The sequence below is a fragment of the Centruroides vittatus genome, unplaced genomic scaffold (genome assembly GCF_030686945.1).
Source record: "Centruroides vittatus isolate TY-2023 unplaced genomic scaffold, ASM3068694v2 scaffold_1167, whole genome shotgun sequence".
Classification (NCBI taxonomy): Eukaryota; Metazoa; Arthropoda; class Arachnida; order Scorpiones; family Buthidae; genus Centruroides; species Centruroides vittatus.
The window spans coordinates 1,007,475-1,032,221 of record NW_027122671.1 but is presented as its reverse complement, the minus strand read 5'-3'; the positions used below and the strand labels follow the sequence as shown (position 1 = coordinate 1,032,221).

At 28.5% G+C, this 24,747-nt stretch overlaps 1 protein-coding gene across 1 annotated transcript in view; it reads right to left on the bottom strand.

The window, feature by feature from the left end:
- Positions 1–1,941: 1,941 nt before the first annotated feature.
- The window catches only part of LOC136986706 (RILP-like protein 1), a 40,796-nt gene continuing 17,990 nt past the window's right edge, over positions 1,942–24,747 (bottom strand). Inside the window, exons 4-7 of the mRNA XM_067284290.1 lie at positions 18,575–18,766; positions 18,266–18,432; positions 10,113–10,397; positions 1,942–2,150 (exon numbers count right to left, since the gene is read on the bottom strand). Coding sequence (XP_067140391.1) covers positions 2,054–2,150; positions 10,113–10,397; positions 18,266–18,432; positions 18,575–18,766 — 741 coding nt within the window. The 3' untranslated portion in view covers positions 1,942–2,053. The remainder of the gene's footprint in view (positions 2,151–10,112; positions 10,398–18,265; positions 18,433–18,574; positions 18,767–24,747) is intronic.

The following is a 24,747-nucleotide window of genomic DNA, read 5'->3' as shown; positions in this document are numbered from 1 at the left end:
TTATTTAAAAAACTGAATGTAAATATTACTATACTGAAAATTCCTGTTGAATGACAGTATGGTAACGTGATTTTCGTTTTTCACAATTAAATTATTTGAGGCGAATTTGTGTATTGCTGAAATAAATCAAGTAGATAAGTTCTCTCTTAAATTTCTTTTTATATACAAGTTAAAAACAAACTTTAAATGCTTTCTTTTTTTTTTTTTAAAAAAAAGCATTTAAAGTTATATTTTCAGCCAACAATTGCAAAATTTTATTGTTACATCTCTTGATTTTGCATTGGGAAAATTAAAAATTCCGTTTGGTCTAACATTTGTTCTCGATTTCAGATATCATCTTGTTAATACCGATTCAATTGAGTTCATTTTCTGTTCCTTAAAGTTGTTTTATAAAAATCATATTAAAAAATAGTTTGCATATGGATGACATTTCTAAATATAATTTTCAGATATAAAATGCCATTTTACAGAAGCATTTACAGACATAATATCTGACTGTAACTTTAAAAATAGATAAAATGTCATTATAATGAGAAAACTTTACAATGTTCTAAAATTTTTAGCTTGATCTCAATTTGTATTTCTATGATAACATTTTAAACACTTCAAACCAATTTAAAATATCAATGCTTTCTATTAAGTCAAACTCAAAAAACATTTCAAAAACAAATAAACGATACTTTCTGTTTATTCCTTTTAAACAACAAATTCATTATTATTAAAAATAATTACAATTTCAAAATTTAATATAATTACATATATTAAAAATTTATTTTTATCAACCTTTGCTATGGAACTGATGTTACAATTAATATATTAAGAATTACCTTTTTGAGACATTGTCATTATTTAATGTGAAAGTAAACAAATCACATGAATGTAGGTGGTAAGTTTTCAATTTAAATAGGATAAAAATGCAATGTCTACATTAAAATAGATTTAATGAATGTAACAAAAATAACAGTTTTTCATACTTTAAATAATATTCAATTTTAAATGTGATATCCAATCCTGTAAACAACAGTGAATATCTATCTAATCTCAAAAATTGTAAATAATTTGTCTCATTTAAAATATAATTTAGCTATACATTACAGTATATATCTTTGGTAAATATAGTTTAAATATAATTAAGTTAATTAATTATAACAATAAAACTATTACTAAAATTCATAATTTATAACAAGAAAATTATATTAAAATACATTTATCTATAAATATTAATTTTTTTATAATACTTTTTGATTTTGGTAGAAATTAACCAATTTATTATATATACATGACTAGATAAAATGTGTAAATACGATAAATCTATTTGTTTCATATGAGAAAGATTACTCTTTTTAATCATATAGGAATTATGTAAATATCTCATGAAACATATAAGATTGTTACTATCTGAGATATTAAATTAGGCAGCATTAATCCATTACATTTTTACATATAAATATATGTAAAATATGAAATAACAGGGTATATTTTTCAGATTTTTTTTCTTTCACAATAGTCCTATACAATAACTATATAATTTCAAAATTACATATTAAACAACAATATAAAAATAAATTTCGGAGTTTATCTTTTTGGTATGATAAAAATCTCTTTGGTAATTCAAAATTGTTTTGGTTTTGGCACTATAATTTGATTAAGTAGTAGTAGTAATATATTTCTAAAATGATATATATGTTTATTATGGATTATATTGTATAAAAATATTGAACATTAAAGTGGAATTAAATTTAAAATCCTCAATGCCAATATGTCTTTCTAGTTCTTATTTTAAAAATAACCATTAAATTACATATACATTATAGCCAAAAAAGATAGTTCATTTCTATAGTGAAACAAAACAAACATAAAAAAATAAATATTTGAATTTTGAAATTCATTCTAAAATGCATTGAGGATTCTTATTTCCAAAGACATCAATAAATTTTTTTTTTTCAAAGAATAAATATTTTAATAATTTAAATATGTCTGAAATTTGTGTGTTTTAAATATTGACAATTAAAACAATTTTATAAATATTAAAGATGTCTTCGGAGATAAAACGTTAAATAATTCCAGCAGAAGCTCTACGTGGTGCAAAATATGCCAATGGCAATGGTTGTTCTTCCTGAGCAGAAAAAGGTGAAAATATGCGACGAAAGCTGAAAATAGAATGTAACAATTAAAAATTTTTTCTTATCTATTCTAATAAAAAACATATTTTGCATTAAAAAAAGAAAAAAAGATTAAGAACATATGTCAGCATCACTACATCTTCATACATAAATGTAATGTGTATAAAAATGATTTAACACTATTGCTAAATATAATTTTGTAAAAACTTTTCAAAGTCCGTTTCGTTTTCAGAGGGGGAAAAATTTACATTTATTATGAATATTGATGAACAAAATCTTCACTTCTCATATAACATGTAAGAAGTTAATTTTTTTTTCTTAAAAGATCACTTACAAATCTGAATACCACACATCAAAATGTTTGAGTAAATGCATGCATTTCATGTAAATTATTACCATAGAAATGGAACTAATTTTATGATTATAAAATTGGCAAAACACAAAGAAAATAAAAAACGAGTAATTTGTATCAATCAAATTCATTCTAAATAGAGAAAGAAAAATTGCAGAAAATTATCAGATATTTCTGATATTTTCACTATTGCAAATCTATCTCATGAGGAACAAGAAATATAAACACCCTTTCCAGGTGACAAATTAATTTTTAAGATACAACTGATATAACTATAAGATAAAGATAAAATTAAAATAAATATATTAACCATTCCTGAAAATTGTTATTTTTAAGAATGGTTTCACTGCCCAAAGTATCCAGTATTGAAGGGAGGACAGCATTATTAATAAAAAACTATCCATTAATTACAAGTACAATTTTGAGCCACTTTTAACTCTTTTCCTTCTCTACTGTGTACATTGATGTGGATTTTGGCAAAATTACTTCCCTTTAACTAAGTGATCAATCCGTAATCAAAGTAAACGATCCATCACAACAGACCAAACATCACATTCATTGACAAAACCACATACAGACATATCTATTTTGAACATCCACAACATACAAAATATATATACCATAAAAATTAGTAAATATTCAGAATTTTCCCTTGAAACAAAGTAGACAATGGAGAGAACAGAGAGGATACATCAATATTATCTACATAAAAATCTAGAAACATTTGGTCTTAATAACAGCACATACTGTATATAGCATTATAGAAAGCAGCTATGTGAAAAATGTATTTAAGAATTTCCTGACTGACTACATAAATGAATAGCACAAACAAAATAACAGCTTTTTATGATTATGAAATTGCTGTCTTGACTTTGGTCCATCACAGTGCTATGCACCAGTATCAAGAGTAGAACAATCTGCTAACAACAACAATAATAAATAAATATATAAATGATGAAGTCATTAAATATAATAGATTTTGTGAAGTAACTAAGCAAAAAATTAAGGTGCATTGCAAAAGTTTAGGTCCACTCCATTCAGTTAAGAAAACACAACACAAACACATCTAAAAAAACCAACATATCATTTATTTATTTACATAGCAGAAACATGTAAAAATAATACATCATCATTAAACTAGCATATTATTAGACAAATGTATAAACACACAAAGTGAGATAATCCACATGTTGCAAAAGTTTAGTTCCATTGTGTGGAATTACACATTATCGTCCCAGAAACCCCCTTTTTGCACACCAATATCAAAAACACGATGAGGTACACTGTCTAAGAGTTGCTGGAGCACATCTTGACTTATTTCATCTCATGCAGAGGTAATGGCTGTCTGCAATTCAGCAACAGTTAAAAATTGATGTTCGTTGGTGTACACCTTCCTAGCAAGGATTCCCCAGAGGTTCTCCAAGGGTTAAGATCAGGGGAATTAGCAGGCCACTCCATTACATGCACACCATTGTCTAAGAACCACTCCCATATAGTGTGTGCTACATGGATTGTGCGTTGTCCTGTTGGAATGTCCAAAATTATCCTCCAATCCTCTCTCCAAATGCCATGAGGTGTACATCCAACGATTCCTGGTAGTCTCTGGCCTTCATACGCCCACTCGGAAATGCAATGTTCGTCTTCCCGTTGTATCCGAATCTGGCCCAGACAATTACTGATCCTCCTCCCATTTGGCATTTGGAAAAGATCTCATCCTCTCTGATGTCATGCCAGTAGTAGCACCAGCCATCAGGGAAATCTAAATTAAATTTTTTTACATTGCTGAATACTACTCGTCTCCATTCTGTACTCCAACTTGAATGTTCTCTAGCCCATTTTATCCATGCTATCTTATGGGCTGGTGTTAATCTGAGCTGACTTTTCTTCTGCTTGTACAGCAGTCCTCTGTTGCACCTTACAGCTCTTAATAGGGTTGACTTATGAACGTTAAACATTGGATCACGTGCCAACTGTCCAAGTGATGATCCTGGTTGTTTTAGGGTGTTTACGACCTGTCAAAGTTGATGTTCACTGAGTGCCCATGGACGTCTTGAATGGGGTTTTTGATTGTACTCCTCTTGGTTATGTACATAATTGTTCACCACATTATGTGACCGATTAATCCTTTTTGCTATGGCCCTGTTGGACAGCCCTTGCTACTTTAATGCATCAATCTTGTCCCTCTCATAGGCAGGTAACATCTTGCCATGGCCCATATTTCCATAAATGTTATATCAAATAAAGTACACAACTCAAAGTTGCAATTTCACTCTTGACATGCATGAAATAGTTTGTAAAGTTTAACTTTCAGGTTCATACCATTCTTTCTCCTGGGGATGTGGTGGAACTAAACTTTTGCAACACATGGATTATCTCACTTTGCATGTTTTACATTTACAGCCATCTAATAATATGCTAGTTTAATGTCGTCATATTATTTTTACGTGTTTCTGCTATGTAAACAAATAAATGTATGTGTTGGTTTCTTTAGATGTGTTTTTGTTGTCTTTTCTTAACTGAATAGAGTGGACCTAAACTTTTGCAATGCACCTTATATTGTTCAATATTCTAATACATTACCCCATTAAATTCTACAGCCACTTACCAACTGAAACCACCAATAACATGAAATGGAAGTACCAATTATCAAAGAGCAGCATTTATAATAAGTGGAATGTAACATATTCTATTATATTAAAATATAATAGAATATGTTACATTCCACTTAATACCCACAAGAAATTTTTAATCTTAGTCATAAAGGATTAAAAATGAATAAAATAATCTATACACAAATTATGATGAATTTTTCATATTAAAAAAAATATACCTTAAATCTGAGTTTAATGATTTCAAATTATCCAATTTCTCAAAATTTCTCTGAATAGTAATTAATATTGTTCCAAATTTTAAAATATTTAAGAAGCAAACTAACCTATAACCTGAATTGCAAAAAAGAAATAGCTATTAGAATAGCCATGGCAAAAACAAATTTGAAAGCAATGGACAAAATCTGAAAAAGTAAAGCAATTAGTTTGCAGACAAAATTAAAATTATTAAACACCTGCATCTTCTCCTGCATGCTGTATGCCTGTGAGACAAGGGGTAATAACAAAACATATGGAAAAAAGATATCAGCATTTGAAAGACACTGTTACAGAAAGATCTTACAAATAGGATGGATGCACAAATGAACTTTATAATAGGATATATATGAAAAAGAATCTTTTACAAAAAATTATACGACAAAAACTTCAACTATTTAGACATATCACAAGAATGAATAAAAACAGAAAAATAAAGACTCTAGTCTATGGTATAAAGACTCTAGTCTAGTCTATGGTATTATGGATGGATCTAACAAAAGAAGCAAACCATATAGAGAATGGATTGATAACGTAAAGAAGTGGTGTGGAGTGAATGTACAGGTATTGAGAAAATTGGCAATGGATAGAGAGAAATGGAAGAAAATAGTGGAAAAGGCATCAGACACCAATAGGCAATGAGCCCAGAATTAATGATAATGAATGAAATTTTAAAAAGTGAATTCTAATTTACAATATATAAATACCCTGTATCATTATTTCCACAAATTCTTAAAATGGAAGAATGTTAAGACATAAAGATCAGCAATATACAATCAAAATTGTTTTAAAATTATGTTAAAATTTTCTTAAATCAATGTGTAACATTTATAGTTTGATAGATCTAGTAAATATATAGTATGTGAAGAGATTGCCACAATTAATTTTGCAATTAAGCAAGGGATACCTGTAGCTCAAAATTAATATTAGAAGTCAAAAGTTGAAATTTGGTACACAGTTAGGGTACGTCATAAAAAACGTACCCTAAGAAGGGTTTTTTGAAATTCCCCCACGGAGAGAAGTTGTTAACACTTCTTCCTGCAGGGAAAGTATTAACAATGGAAGTGTTAAGAATGGAAGTGTTAACAATGGAGGTGTAAAGAATGGAAGTGTTAAGTAACAATGGAGATGTTAAGAGAAAGCGGTGTGCAAGATTTACAGGCACAGATGTGGGTTTTTGCATTTTTGCAGGAAATCGAACATATTTTTAGACCCATCTAAAAACTCTCTAATTAGTCTGGAAACAGGGGGACCTAATTCTTGCATTCTATAAAAATGGGTAAGATTGGTTATAATGTAATAATCTTAATCTTCGCTATCATTAGTTTTTGCCCAAGCAATGCAGTGCTTATTTGCTAGTCTATATAATAAAACATAACTCCAATTGTAACAACTCTATGAGATACAACTATCCAAAGCATGGCAGGCATATAAGAAATATCATTATAACCTGAGTGACATAGTGTGCACATGTCTTATAAAATTCAAATTTGAACAGGCCAATATATGTATGATCTATTTGATGCATTCCAATTTGAAACAAATTCTGTAAACCTAAAGCTGGAATCAAGTGGATTCCAAAAACATTTGTGAATTGCTACATTTTATATGTTTTGCTGGAAGCTGAAGAAGTTCAGTAATCTGAAGACATCTATAAACTTAAACTACTTGTTAAATGTTTAATTAATTTAGATATATTGATAAGACTTTACTATCATGTTTGATGTAGCTATGATTCATTGGTAATCAATTATTGCATGCATTGGCAATCAATTATTGCATAATCTGTCATGCTATCAACATGTAAAATATAAAATATGGAAAAAACTAATAAAATAAAAAAAATATGCTTTTTAGCTTCAAATTAGTTAAGCGTGCTTTTATATCTCTTAAAGTAATAGGAATTCTTTGAACCAAAAACATAGTTTTTTAAGCTACTTTCAACAAGGGAAACCTGGGAAAAAAATGCTTTTATCTAAAGTTCCATTCCTTAATGATGAGTTATCATAAAAGGATCAGTATTATTCTTTAAAAATTCAGCTTTTGTTTTTTACAACTGATTGTAACAATGCATAAATCAATGTACTATCTTTGTATCATCTGCATTTTTTCAATTAATGTAAAACTGATTTTGTTCACATAGTCTAGAGTCTGTCTTCTGTAGATTCTGTATGACTATTGATGACTCTGTAGCAGGTATAATTTTAGCTGTGAAGACATCATCATCATCTTTAATCATCTTTTCTTAAATCTCAGAAAGTGACTGAAAGATTATTATTGTATCTTGGCTTGTACACTTAGTTGGAATGTTAATGGTTTACAGTGATGATAAATCCTGCTGTATTCATGAGACTGTGTTGTATTCATATATTTGCATCAGACTAGCCGCTGGAGGTATGGGTGAACTTTTAGTGAAGCTTGATAATTCTGTTTTGAGTGAATTGAAAACCCATAAGAAGCCGAAATATGACAATTTTAAAGAAGTGGTTATTTGTGAATAGACTTTCCTTGATTTTAATTGTGTGTTTATTAATAATTGCTGGGATTGAGTCCAATCCAGGCCCTTTCCCTCGATCTCCACAACAAATATGTCAAGAAGATATGCAAAGAAGGGGACGAGGCAGACCTTGCAAGAATAAGCTTAAAGAAAAAGAAAGGCAATTGAGCGATACAACTAGTGAAGATTATTATCAATTAGAGGATGTTTTTAATAAAAATAGTCCTGGGACCTTGAGAGCTACGAAAATTTACGACTACTTCAAAACTTCAAGAGCTTTAGGGCCACAAGATCAGGAAGAGTCACAATTTACATTGAAAGCAATATACGAGCTAATTCAAGATAAGTTCTCTCTTTTTCATACGGAACTACAAGGAATTAGAGCAGAAGTCATTGCTTTGAAAGAAGAAAATAAATATTTGAATAGAGAATTGTCAAAATTATCCCAAAAAGTAGAAGAATTAGAGGAAATATCTAATAATAATTGCCAATTGAAAGGTATGTTAGAATTTGAAATAGACCAGCTAGCTAACGTGAGAAATAATAATAACATTATAGTTATAAACTTTCCGTTCAACTCGACTGATCATGTAAAAGAAATTAATCAGTTTATAAAAAAGGACTTGGGAATAATTAATAGTCACATAGAAGGAGTGGTTAGATTAACCAACAGTGAAATCAAACCCATAGTGAAAATATTATTGGGGTCCGTATATGATAGGAATCTGATTATTAAAGAATTCTGGAAAAAGAAAGGCGACTTCAATAATAAAGTGAAGGAAAAGATAATAGTTACTTTGGATTTATGCATGAGATCCATAATGAGAAGAAAAAAAATTATTGGCAATAATTAAAGAAGAAAAACACAATGGGAATAGAATTATTATAAAAGATGATTATTATATTAAAGACAACATAAAATATACATATGATATTAATCTAGATAAAGTAGTCCAATTGAATGATTTTTCAAGAAGGAATTGATCGTCATCATAGTTCTGATTATGGCTAGATAGAAGAAATAATAGTTAGTTTGAATGTTTAAATGCTAAAACTATGGTAATAGAAAAATTGAAACAGATTTGGCCTACACTTATTCCTAATGATAATCATTATTAAAGTTTTTTCTAAGTTAGGGGATTGAAAAAATATCAACTATTCCACTGAAGTCATTATATCAAGTACATAATTGATGTATTTCTCCTGAATTCTGCATATCTTTTGTTCTAATCTGTCAAAATCTTGTGTGGTAAAATATAATTTCAGAACCTTATATAGCAACTGATATATGTTTCAGAATTTTTTACCATTAAATTTCTCCACCTGGCTAAGATTTAATAATAATAAGATAATTCAATAACAATAATAATTACCTTGCAGTTGGTGCTATCCTAGATGTAGGGTTTTTATCCCCAAAAATTATAAGTGTTGTTTTATAGCGAGGCACTAGTGTTACGAAATAGATATAACCTCCGTGCGACAAACAAGATCAACAATGAAATACTAACTAAGCATTTTGTATGTGAAAAATTACAATTTGATGATAATTTGTATAATTTAAAAATTTTTTGTAGTTATGTAATATGATATAATATATCAAATACATATGTTTGCAGTATTGCAAATATATATCAATGTTGAACAAATTAGATATTATTATAAGATGTCAATATTTTATAATTATTAAATAACAAAATCAACTATGTTGGTATCAACTGATTCTCCCCCTTGTAACAGGTATACCCTATTTCAATAAACTTTACTTACTACTACTACTAAATATATTTGCATCAACTGCTTGAAGTTGTAAGCATAAAACCATTGCTGGAAGGAAATCTGGCTTTAATGAAACAATTTTAATTATTGATGACAGCCTGTCCTCAAGCATTTGAAATTCATTAAATAGCTTGGAAGATATAGTTGCTTTGTAAGTATTTTGAGTGATGCTTTCCAATCTACGTTTGCAATTATATACTTCATAACTGCTTGTCTGTAGTTCTCTTTAAAATTTTGAATTATGCCTTGATCTAACAAGAGAGTAAAGTGATATTTGGTAGTAGAAATATAATGTCAATATTTTCGAGCTGATGTCTACAAATGCTGCAGTATTGTCAAAAAACAAAAATACTTTCCTGTTTTAGTATAGCATTTTCCTGTTCAACTGTTATATATATTAATATAAAATATCAGATTAATTAATTATACATAATTTTTAATATCTATATAAAAAGATTTATTCATTTAATAAGTTTACAGTTCTAATATTAAATACTTACAATTTATTGATAGCAGAAGGCCTCCTTGCCATCATATTTCTGTCTCTTATTTCCTGATCAACTAAAGATTGAGCAGGTACATCAGATTTAGTGACCCATTCAGCTTCCATGCTTGTTTCACTGTCAGAAGCATTTTTATATGTTTCATCTTCTTCACTGCTCTGATCAGATTCTTGACTGCCTGACTGATCTGAATCATCAGAATGTTGAATAAAATTTGTTAAAAAATTATCACTTATATTTTGTTCTTCAATTTCTAATTTCATTGCTTGTTCTGTCTCCATTCTAGTAAAAAAAAAAAATAATCAAATGTTTCAATTTGTAAATTTTTCAGTATACATATTTTAATAATATTTTTCTTATAACTTCACCACCCAGTGACACAGCAATCTTTCATGTCCATTATGATTTGGTCAGACTCCCAACAGATGTAGCTGGGTCATGATTTGACCAAGAAATGTCAGGACCCTCACCTATTAAAATTTCTAACCTAGAATTAAAACTTAAATCCCCAGAGCAACAGACAGATGTTTTGGCTATTGAGATGTCTTAAGAATATAGTTAATACATGTAAAATATGATCTATATTTTATTCATTTAATAATATCAAATGTAAATTTTTGATAATCGCACAAAAAAAAAAAAAACCCCTTAAAATGTCTTATAAGCAATGTTTACCTATTCTGATTTTTATATATTTCTAATTTTTTGTATTTTTATTATTTTGGGATTTATTCTACAAACATATTTGTTAACTATTTAGCCCATTTATACATCTTTGTATTTTTGTTTTATTTGTATATTTTTTCATTTATGTCTGGCATTTGAACTTTGTTCTAGAATATTTATATTTAAATATGTATTTCCAAAATATGTTTATGTTCTGTTCTTTTCAAACAAAACCATGTAGTAGGTAAATTTTTGTTTATTTACAAATTATAAGTAATTGAAATGAAAGTTAAACAACATATGATGTAATTAATAAAATATAAATTATTTTTCAATTTAATTTAAAATTTAATCAAAATGAAAAAGTTAAAACAATAAGCCTATATTTATTTACTTTTTATTAATATATAATTTCAGGTAATATAATAATATTATTTAATATTATAATAATTTATGATGAATCATTCTTTATTATATTTATTATATTACCTAAAATTATATTTTTATTTTATAAAGGATTTTTCTTATAGAATATATTTTACATTATATTAGATTCTATTTACAAAACAGACAATTTATATTCATATAATAAGTTTTCCCCTAGGCAATATTTCAGTGTACCAAAAATTGTCTACGACTAAATATATATTGCTAAAAATTTAATATTCTGAATAAATAGTACAAGATAGTATGCTGATTGATGCGTGTAGTATGTTGTTATCAATGGTAAAACATCAATGTTTTACCATTAATTCATCAAACATCACTATTCATGAGTGTATTATAGAATAAAGAACAACAGCACACCGGGGTGTATAATACAAAATTTTACTCACAAAAACCTTTAATTGATGCATAACAAACTTATCAATCACTACAAATGTTTTCAAAACCCCTCCTGGGTTCTTCTTCAGGTAAAAAACTGGCTGGAACGATTTTCGAAGATGAAAAAAGAACCAAATCACGAGACAAACAGCATCAAACATCAAATTCTTTTACATAAGATCAAACAATATTAAAAAAAAATTTGTTTTCCCTTCATGATCCAGATGGTCGCCGATGTCATATGCCACCATGAGGGGAAAAAAATTTTTTTATAATATCATTCGATCTTATGTAAAAGAATTTGACATTCGATGCTGTTCATCTCGTGATTTGGTTCTTTTTTCATCTTCGAAAATCGTTCCAGCCAGTTTTTTACCTGAACAAGAACCCAGGAGGGGTATTGAAAAAGTTTGTAGTGATTGATAAGTTTGTTACGCACCGGTTAAAGGTTTTTGTGAGTAACATTTTGTAGTATTGTGGAATGTCAGACACCGACCTTATCACCTTGATAAATACAAATAGTGCATGCGCATTACAAATAAGTAGTGATAATGACTCATTATAGGTGACCATTAGGAACAAGGAAAATTTATTTGGTTATTGCTTGTTCATTTAATTTAGTAGCAATCGGTGGGCACTCTTACTAGAGTGTTCGTAGGAAATTGTTTATGATGTCTAGTAGTAAAACCATCACTAAAGATAATTGATTTTCTTGAAATGAACTGAAATTCAAAATTTATTATAAATTGTATCTTAAATAAAGCATTGACAAAAGTCATTCAATAATAATATCCATGGTAGATGAAATTTTTCATCACAAGTTTAATATTCCAATTTTGTTGAATAGAGCATGCCCAAATTCAGTAAGTTAAGATTATGTTGCTGCAATGGTAAAAACTTAAAAGCTGATATTTCAGATTTGCTATAATGAGACAAATTATCAGATGACACATTCTCATCTATATAAATAAAAATGTAATGTGCGTTTGTTCCTAGCCACTAATCTCCGAAAGTTCTTCACCGATTCCTTTGAAATTTTCATACAACGTTCCATTCGAATACATCCGTGTTTGTATATAATATACATGTCGAAATTTCCTCCCCTGAGAGTTAATAATAAAAAAAGTTATTTTTTAATGAAATCTCATAACAGATGGCACTACACACAATTTTAATGTCGTACTACTGTGTCTTACTTTTTCTTAAACAAATATTTTTCGCTTGGAAAATTATAAAATATTTAGCTACAAAAGTTTAAAAATTAATTAAATCGTATTTACATTAAATCCCTTCAATAAAAACGTTTAAATCATTAACTTTAAATTTACAAAATTAAAACCAGAAAGAACACATTTCTAAAAGCAAATTTACTTTTAGGTATAACTGTAGTTGTACAGTACAATCAAATTTAACTATTTTATAAATGAACATTAATGCTTCTAATTATCAGCGATAAATAAAACTGAAAACATTGATAATGTATTTAAATACAAAAGCGAAAGCGTTACTTTAGAATTATTATATTGTGGTGGTACACCATTATATTTTTGTAATTATGTACTGTACATATCTATATACAGTACAGCATCGATTATCCGACTCAATTGGGGACTGGAGTTGGTCTGATAACTGAAAAACGGATAACCGAAAAGTATGAAAAAATACATTATTAGTATAGTATATTAGTATATACCATGTAATTAGTATATTGCTATTAACCTACTTTGCATTGCATTTTCATCAATGTTAAGCCTAACAATTTTTTTTTTTTAAATAATGATCGTCATTATTGTATCGTTAAAAATTATTACTTTATTTTGCACAAAATAAATACAAAACTAAAGGAAAAAATTGAAACTTAAGCCTGGTTTAAATACTGGCCTCCCTTTCATGGTCGAATCAGTGTTGCCAACTAAAACACGCAAAAATTTAACAAAAATAATATTAAAGTAGCCAAGACATAGCCAAATATTGTAGCACTACATCACTAGCGAACACTTGAATTTGCCGACTAGAACACGGTCGGTTAACCGATATGACGGTTGATCGGGGGCTCGGATAATCGATACTCTACTGTAATTAAAAATGTAATGTTCGTTTGTTCCTAATAGCTAATCTTCGAAAGTTCTTCACCAATTCCTTTGAAATTTTCATACAACGTATTCGAATACGGGCGTGCTTTTATATAATATAGATGTCGAAATCCCCCACTGGGGGATAGGAACAGGATTACGGCTTACCGTGAAGAACTTGGCTTCTATTTATACTACTTTACATGCAGTTTTTTGCATTTTTGATTGTGTTTTAATAGGGTACGCCAAGAGAATGTACACTAAGAAGGGATTTTTCAAAATCTCCCTGCGGGGAAAGTGTTATACATTTATAATAGATACATTTTGAGCCACAGCACACAACGCGTGGCTTGGTCCGCTAGTGAAAAATATAATAATAAAAGAAATTTTACAGTTTAATTTTTTTTCTTAAAACTACACAAGTTTTATCAAATTTTTTTGTTTCTTCTCCAATCATTTTGACTATTTTTTACTTATTAAGTTTTTATAAAAACTAATTTTATTTTATTTTATTCTGTTTGCACAAAAATAATGCAGCTAAGCATGTGTTTATCACCCCCAATTAAAAAAAAGTAAAACTTCTTAAGATACAAAAACAACAAGAATAAAATTCCACACAAAATTCTGAAGAATAACCTTTTTGTAAATCAGCAAATAGACAACACTTTGATTACATTTCAATTAATGTTTTTGATCTCAAAAGGTCATTGTCAGGCTGTTATATTTGGAATGATCTTTCAGATATAAATGGAACATTGAATATAACATAATAATCAAAGTATCTTAAAAAATTTACATTCAACCTCTTAATTGGTTGAAAATATTGTAATATGATTAAATAAAATCAATGAACAGAAACTACCATACTTATAAAATAAAATCACAGTCAACTTATATTAATAAAATTAATTTTTCTGTTAAAAACATTTAATAAATGCAATATTTCATTATGTTGGCACTTCTGACATAAATTAAATAAAATGGAGAAAAAGCATTGATACTTTCCTTCATATAATAAACCAAATTATTTTCACTAAGCTTTATATAATCTCAAACTCAAACTAGTGAATATTGCTCATTGTAACATTTTAATTATATCCTTCATATCTTTTTGTTGTTATAGAATATAACTGTTCTGTTCCAATCATATATTTTAACTATTTTCCTTGAAAACACCAATTAAATTGTGTCAAAATATTAATTGCATCCTTGATAAAAAACTTCCTATTACAGTAATGATAAACTTTTTACTTTTTATATATGATAAAAATACAGTAAATATTCTCTGTTCATCAAATCCTTTTAAAATTTACTTTTAAAAATTAGAAAATATTTTTACTTGATTTTTTTTATTGGGCTGTAATTTGGAAAAACTGTAGACTTATAAATTCCCACTGTCTTTCCCTAATCTTGAGAACGGAGTTAGATAGGTGAAAGACAAGATTAGATATGGAAACTTTAGGGGCAGGAGACCCCAATTATCTATATACAAACTTCTGATTCAAATTGGAAGTCATGTTATTTCAATTCAAAAATTTTCCTCTGAAAGGTGTTAATGATGATTGGCCTAAAGATGACTGGCATCACTCTATTGTTAAAGGAAAAGTATGATGTACAGGGACAGGCCACTACTAATTTGAGGTGGAGAGCATATATTTTAAGTTAAATAAATTAAAAATATAATCAAAAATTGCAGCCCAGCATTGTGATGATGTCAAATAAATAATTGTTGCAATAAAATAAGCAATAATTGTTAAAACAAGCAATAAATAATTGCTTGTTACATAATTTTCTAAAACTGAAAAATTTATATTGTTTAACAAGCAATTATTTATTATGACATTGTCATAATGCTGAACTGAAATTATTTAGGTCTTGATACATAATGCTCTATTTCAGTAGTGTCTTGCCCCAGTTTATCATACTTTTCCTGTTAACAAGAGAATCATGCCAGTCATTTATCTAACTATTCTGGAGAAAATTTCTAAATTGAAATCTAGTCTAAACCAGAAGTTCATATAAAGTTAATCAGGGCCTCTGGCTCCTAAGCAAACCATATGTGGTCTAGACTTAATCTATCTAACACCATTCTCAAAATTAGGGAAAGATAGACAAATAGACATCACTAGCACCCAAAATATTAAACCATTTGTTTTTCATTGTGTGGCCATACTATTAGAAACAGAGATCTCAAATTTTGCATGTAAATGCAGTGGTTTATGGAAAACCTGCTAGGATTCAGTACACAGATCAATTGATAAGATAGCTGACAAGGGACAACTTATCACTGAACAAAGAGACTCTACAACATGATGATTTAACAAGAGACTCTAAGACAAAGAAGCCAAATTTAGAAATTTTGTTTTAAAATTTAATTATTTAGATTTTAAAACAAATATAATAGTAAATAAATATGTTTTAATAGCAGGACAAAATTTATAAATAGAATTTAAAACTGAAGAATTTCTTAGACTGGACCTAAAATATCTTATCAAATTTATGTTATTACAATTTAAAAATTTTTTTAAATTGCATTTACATGTTATAACTTAATAATAATATCACAATTCATAAAAAGCATAAAAATTTTGATAATACTCTCTAGGAAGGAAATGCCATAAGATGATAAGTTAACTAATCCTTTTATTTCCTATTAATATTGTAAATGTTTATGACTTAGTTCAAGATAAACTGACTGATAATTTTGAAAGTTTTGAAAAATTCTGTTATTAAATATATCATTTTAAAAATAAATGTAAATGATTTTAGGTGATTTCTATAAGATTAGTTGAGACTTTTTAAAAATTAGATAAAGTTTTAAAAAATTGTATATCTAATTTAATGATAAATAGAAAACTATGTTTCAAAGCTTTATTTATTTTATATGTGAACAAATATATATTTTATTTTAAATATGCTCTAGTTATAAATCTGAAGATTTAGAAATAAAAACAAAGAAAGCATAAAATAAACTTGTGTTCTTTTGGCAATATGAAAATATATGAAACCATCACTTTGGATATTCTTTAAACCTTGTTAATAGTAAAAGTTCATCATCCACTTACAGGAATTTAAAAATATATTCTGCATTACTATATACTAGTCTGTCTATGGAAAAATTGATTTGAGAGCAGCATTACGTGTGGTATCACTTCAGTTAAACCAATCAGCACATTCCCTAATGATGTCAGCACTTTTTGCTTACTACGTCAGATAATATTTGAATTTCATTTTATTTTCTCTCACTAAATGGCAGAATGACTTTTTTGTTAATTATGTTAATTTTTTTATAGCATGCATTAGTTGTAAAGAATCATACATTAAACAACTACTATAGTGAACTTCCTTGTATTCCAATACAACAACAAGAAGCTTCCACAACTCTATTTTTAATGGTGGTGACATGTGTTAACAAATGAGAAAGAAACCAGAAGTAACTTGCCACAATTAAGCAATCAATGACTGATGTTCATTGGTTAATACCCAAGTTGATTTTTTCCAAAGATAGACTGTGTGTGTGTGTGTGTGTGTGTGTGTGTGTGTGTTGTGTGTGTGTGTGTGTGTGTATATATATATATATATATATATATATATATATATATATATAAAATAAAAATTTATGCCAATATTTGAGGGATAGATTCTGAAGTCAAAAATAAGTATAAAATCCTCTATAAACATTGTCCAAATATTCACTTTGAAATCAAGTCTGTCAAAAAATTAATTATGCAATTGTGTCTGTGGAGAATATTCTGAGCAGTTCTTGTAAATTATTCTATTTTATTTTGTAAAAAAGCATATTATAAAAGTAAAATTATACTGAAAAATGCTATTTCAACTTTTTTTTTTACTGTAAAGCAGATGGCTGTTGCAAAATCTTAAAGTAGATAATACTTTGTTTACATTTATTACAATAGAACCTACTTTGAGCAACCTACATTTAATTACCTCGATCTAATGATAGAAGCATGAAAATAACAAAAATACTTTAAAAAGTTGATAACTCTAGTACTAGTACTTGAGTAAGGAATTTGAAAAGTACCTTTTTTTTTTTTTTTTTTAATTTTAAGTGATCTCTGCAGGATTAGTTGAATCATTTAAAAAATAAATTTAGAAATGTTATTTTTTAAATTACAGTAGAGCATCGATTATCCAACTTAATTGGGGACTGGGGTTGGTCGGATAACTGAAAAGTATGAAAAAATACATTATTAGTGTAGTGTATTAGGCCTGGTTTAAATACTAGCCTCCCTTCCATGGTCGAGCCATGCTGCCAGCTAAAACACGCAAAATTTAACAAAAATAATATTAAAGTAGCCAAGACATAACCAAATATTGTAGCGGCACATCACTAGCGGACATTTGAATTTGCCGACTAGAACGCGGTCAGTTAACCGATAAGTCGGTTAATTGGGGTCAGATAATCGATGCTCTATTGTACATACATTAAAACTAAATTTTTTCAATAAGTAAAAAAACGAGTTGTTGTTTTCCTGTATTGAAGATTATATATAAAATATAAATAGAATTTGAAACATTCATTTAAACTTCAAATAAAATATTCATAAAATAAAAATTAATACAGACTTTAGTGATGGTCTTCTTTCTCTGTAAAATGAAACTTCCTCTTCTAAATATTTCAATCTTAATTTAACATTATTCATTTCACAAAGAAGACGTCTTAGCTGTGCTGGCGTAAGTCTTGGTAATTGTAGTTTTTCAATATTCCTATCTTCAGATTGTGTTTCTTCAATCTTAAATTAAAATAATTATTCATATAATATTTACACAGATATGTACTTTGAATGATTTTTAATACATATCTAATTAACACTAAAATTCAAAACTACAAGTAACAGGCAGATAGTTACACAACATGTATCTTTGACTACTTACATTATTAATTTCGGATCCTAACATTTCATGTAATGCATTCTGTAATAATTGTAATTCCCTTTGATGCTCTTGAACTCTTCCTTGAAGTTCCAATTTTTCTTCTAACAGAGATTGATTCTCTCTCCTCATAACCATTAATTCATTTCTAAACTTTTCATTTAATTCCTTCATCCGTGACAACTGATTTTCTAACTTTATGAAAAATAAATTTGTAAATATCAAAAAGTTTCATATTGTAAATAGTAAGTATTCAATACTATTTACTATTATAATACACCAGAGGTGGGCAAGCAAGAGTTCAGTGGGAGCCGAAATGTAGGTTTTGCAAAATGCATGGAAGCCGCAGTTCTGTACTGTTGCGACAGTACAGAACTTTGGCTCCCATGCATTTTACCATACTATCCGCCACGACATGTCGTGGCGGATACTATGGTAAGGCAGGGAAGGATAAAGTTTCCCCATCCAGGTCGAGAACTTGTTTTAAAAAAGTAGATTTGAAATGTCAATTTAATTTATTGAACCAACTTGGAAATAAAATTGTAAAAATAATAATAAAAAGCAGAAATTAACATTTTCAGCAAGAGCCGCATGTAACTCAAAAAGAGCTGCATTTGCCCATGTCTAATATACAGTAAGAGGTACAGTATGTGTGTGTGTGTGTGTGTGTGTGTGTGTGGTGTGTGCGCGCGCGCCACGCTTTTTGTCTTTTGATTCTTTCCCTTTTTCTGTAGTTTGAGAATACAGTCAAACCTTGGGTTTCAAACATCATGCCTTTCAAACAGTTCAATTCACGAACAAAATTTTGAACTCATATTTGCCCTGATGCTGTACAATTACTCAGTTGCTGAACAAGCTACTCAGCAAGAGCCAGCCATATATTAAAGAGACACAAACGGTGAACTCCCTATACTTCCTATGTTAAAGAAAATCAATTGGCCGACCAATCAACAACAAGACAACCGATTCAGAAGCTAGTGGCACTCAGATTACATCGCATAACATTAGACATCACAACATGAATCATCAAAGATGCTGCTATTTAAATTAGACTTCAATGTCCATGCAGGAAAGATACTAGCGAGGTTGAGGCCGAAGTTTTAAATGCGAAAACATGTACAGGAGGGTCTAATGATGTGTTCACTTGTTTATAATCGATCAGCGCCGCCGTAACTTATCCGTTACAATTCCCAGACACGCACCTGTTATCAAAGAGTTGACCGTTACGATTTGACTGTTACGAGATTGACGGTTGCGATTTGCGCTGATCGATTATAAACAAGTGAACACATCATTAGACCCTCCTACAGTTGAATCTAAATCAAATTAATTAATAAAAACTGCATCAATTGACATGCAGATAATATAAATGGCATCCAAGAATTCATGTTTAAATATGCTTAAGTTAAATTATTATATTAATAAAGTTTTTATTTATTACATATTATAAAATTAATATATAATATTTAATAATACTAGACAGCCAGTAAATTACAACTCTGCCTTTACACCAAAACTAAAACTAAAATTAAAACTCAAATCAAAATCAATTGAAATATAATATTTCAGAAAGTATGGGTAAAGTATCTGTTTGTTTGTCTTGATTGATTTGGTTATATTTCATCCAAGCAGTCAGAGTTGAATGTCTATTAATTAATAGCACTTCTTTGTAAAGTGTTAGTTTTGGTTGGTGGTAAAGAAACGTTTTTTAAAATATATATATAGTCAAGTCCACATAAGTCATCATAGGTACAACTGGACACCGTTGGTTAAGTAGTCAGTTTTCTGTGATCCCAGTCAACTTACATAGGCATTAATGTTAAAAAAGTCTGGTTTACATGACACCATTTAATTTGTCACCACTGGATAAATCAACATACTTTTGCTGTCCCACACTCGTTTAGACTTCTGATAAGTCAACTCCCCTCCTGAAAAAATTGAATTTACAATGCACAGTGCAGTGTGAACTCATTTGTTTTTTTCAGAGGGGAGTTGACTTATTTATTAACATATACATATTAATAAAAATGCCTTAACATTTTATGTATTTTTATATATAAAATAACAACAGATAAAAAAAAAGAAAACATACAATCTATATCAACGTCACAGTAGAATCCGATTTTGCATTTTCTCACGTCAAGCGTTATTCGTAGCATGTGTTTCACATTTCTGTTAGAAATGAGTGTCCAAAAGCTAACACCACTTATGTCGAAGGAAAAAAACAAACTTGTTTCTGAATTTGAATGTAAGAAAACTTTGCAAGCTGAATTTGCAAAACAAAAAAACCTTCCAAAAGCAACATTGGTGGGAATCCGGAAGAAAAAAGAGGAAATTAAGAAACTTTTCCTTGGATTTTCGTCATGGCTATCTCGAAAATGCTAGAGAAAGTCACTGTACAAAGACGTTGAAGATGCTCTTGTACATTGGTTAAAGCAAATTCATTCATTGAATCTTCCTGTTTTGGGACCAAAAACAGGAAGATTCAATGAACTGAAACAAAAGGCAATGGAAATTGCTAGGGTACTTGGAGTAGAAACCAACATTAGTGTCGTGATGGATTGTCAGAGAGGTACATTGCACTACTGTATTTTCCTAATTGTAGTATTGTGGTTTTTTTCAACTTTGCTTTAGTTATCATATCGGATAACTCAACATATTTTCACATGGCATTTTTATGCATGAAATACAGCTAAAAAGTTGAAAAAAAGACTTTTTTTGGAGGGTCAGGAACAGATTATTCCATCTTATATTGTTTTGGTTTTAGAACAAATCAGTTTTCGAACAACTTTTAGGAATGAATTAAGTTTGAAAACTGAGGTTTGACTGTATTAATATTACCACTTCCAAGTTGATTGTCTGTAGTTGATCATTGTAAATAAAGATGTTTTACTGTTTTTTTTTTTTTTTTTTTTAACTCTTTCCGCCCTGTGGGCACTAAGAGGGCCTCTTTTTTAGTAGGCCCATTATGGGTTCGGCCAGGCCCACAATGGGGCGACCGGGTGGTGAGGGACGGGGCCCGACATATCCGAACGGACCACCCCCGAAAAATTCCTGGGAATTATTCGACCCGTTCGGATTCGATCCCGGGTCCCCCAGAGCGGTAGGCTGCCACCTTTACCGCTCGGCCATCCGGCCGTCGATGTTTTACTGTTGGTATCTGAAGTAACTGCCATTTGATACTTATTTCTTTATTGAGTTTAAAAATATATTAATAATTTAATAAAAGTAATTTTCTTTCCCACCAATTTTCTTTCATGTCACCAATAAAAAAATACAATTATTCAATATGAAATCTGCAATGGAAATTTTTCCATATCATCTGGGAAAAGATCTGACATGCATAAAAATGTTTTTTTTTTTTTCTATCTTCAGTAAAATGTACTTCCTCTTTCAGTATGCTGAGTTTGAAATGAGTGAAAGAGAATTAAAGAAACTTTGTTATTGCCAAATTTCAAACAATTGGTTTACCAGCTCGTTCAGAATAACAATTTCACCTATAATTTTTTCTGAAAATGAAATACATGAATTAGATTGACTGAATAAAATGGTCATTCAGAATTTGTATGGCACAAACCTAAAGTAATATCTACTTCAGGTCTGTATAATTTTTTAAAAATTTCAGTGAAAATAAATAAATTTTCATAAATTTCTGTTCAATTAAATTTTTTAATCTTGATAAAAGTTGAATTAACAGTTTTCAAATTTTCTAATTTGAAATAATTTCAATGAATGGAAGACAATAAGTACGAGCTTTTTTCACCTGTGAAAAGGAATCACTTTCAGATAGAAGTAATATGATTCTCAGCAAATAAATATTTTTTATCTATCAATAATAGAAAATAAAGTCTGAAAACAAATTAAGACACTTGAAAGAATTTATGTACAACATAGGTTTTATGATGTACAGGAAATCCTCACTTAATATTGTCAATATATTCTCAGAAACTGCAAATTTAAGCAAAACAATATATAGCAAAACTTGTTTTACCATAGTTACCATTACCAAATCTTGTTTATATCAAGTTGCTATGGCTTATTTCTGGTCACACAAAAATCATCAATCTTCTAAATAACAACCCAAAACACCTCTAATATTAAGCATTGAAATAAATAAACTATACCAATCATATTTAAGAAAGATTAATAAAAACAAGTAAGATAATTATTTATCCAATTAATCAATGAGTGATGGCAATTGCAGTGGTGGGTGACATGGGATGGAGTTTAATCCTCATCATTGGTAATGGATAAAGATGAATAAAGAATTTGGCAAGGTAATAAGTTGGCAAAGTGAAAAAGTGAAAATTGTAAGGAGCATCTTTTACCATCACACAGTTAAAAAAAAAAAAAACTATTTCCATCAACTGTAAATGACAGTGTATAAATTTTAAAATAGCAGAATGCAAACAGAGTAAATTGCTTACAGTTCAAATTGAAATTAAATGATGTCTTACATGTTAGTGTGGATATAAGTTCACATTATTTATAAAAAAAAAAGTATAATGAATGTAAATTATATTAAATCAGTAATTGTAAAAGCCTTACTGTCCTTAAATTCTAATATTATCGTTAATTGTCTACTTGGACTTTACTTATTAATAGGACTTTATACTGGTGTTTAAAGATTGGCACAGTAATGAGAGTTAGTTCAGGAAAGAACAAAATTTCTTTATTATATCACCTGTAGTAATAATTTCTGTACACATATTATACGTGTTTCGGGCTAGCATGCCCCTCATCAGCAGTATTACTACCAAACACTAAAAAGTGACAATAACAAAACAAATAAGAAATTTTAAGTTATACAGTAACTTAGCAATAAAATACAATTTTAAAACTTACTGTAAATACATATTCCAATCCCGAGTATAACTGGATATTTCTTGTTTTACAATTAAACATTTCACTGTATAATTAAAATTAAATAAACAAAGTAAATAAAGACTGTAAATTATTAAAATCTATCATCATCATGTAAAAAAATTCCATTAGAAAAAAAAAACCTCACATCAAGGTTTCGTTTGCCACCATTCAACAACGTTATGATAAGGACACTATTAACTATGCTTTTTTATAAACATCATCAAGTATGGTGCTCCAGGATTGGTGGATTATACGACCCAAATTATTGTTTATTCTATTTCTTTCTTTCTTTATGTTTAAATGTTCGTATAATTGACGTTTGTAATTATTTGATTCTTTTTTCTTAATTTTTATAGTATTTTTGTCGATTTGGCACCCATAACTATTGCAGTGTTCTGCGACTGCAGAATTTGCATAATTACCCCTTATTGCACGTATGTGCCATCTTTTAATTCTTTGTTATTGTTACTTTTTAGTGTTTGGTAGTAATACTGCTGATGAGGGGCATGCTAGCCCGAAACACATATAATATGTGTACAGAAATTATTACTACAGGTGATATAATAAAGAAATTTTGTTCTTTCCTGAACTAACTCTCATTACTGTGCCAATCTTTAAACACCGGTATAAAGTCCTATTAATAAGTAAAGTCCAAGTAGACATATTAACAATAATATTATATTAAATCAGATTTTAAGAAAGAAACTGGTTAATATTTTCTTATTGGATTGTGTTAGTAACCTCCAGTGTTTAATTCCTACATTGTATAAATAATAATTTACTGTTTATAGAAAAAAGAAAATTTTAAAGAAAATTCAACAATAATAATTTTAAATGATTACAAATGTATTTATATTTTTCTTGTCAATATCATAATGAAATAATGTTGAATAAAATGTTTTAAAGGACTTAACAATTTATATTTATCAAATAATATAGTAAGTTAAGTGAAATATTTTATCCTGTTAAAAATATCAATTACAAATTATAGACTAATAAATGACAAAATAATTCTTTGCTGAATGTCAAAAGAAATTATAAATTCTTTTAATATTTTTCTCATAGTTTAAAATAACATTCTTATAATTTAACTTTATGGTTATAGCTGTAATTAAATATACAATATTAGAAAAAAGAAATATGAATAATCAGTTTAAACATTCATAATTGATTTATTAATATATCATATTGTTTAACAAAAATGTTACATATACTATTACTTTTTTTATATATATAATAAAGAAAATTGCAAGTTACAATATTTTATATTATAAAATAACAAAGATTAATTTTTCCAATATTATATTAAA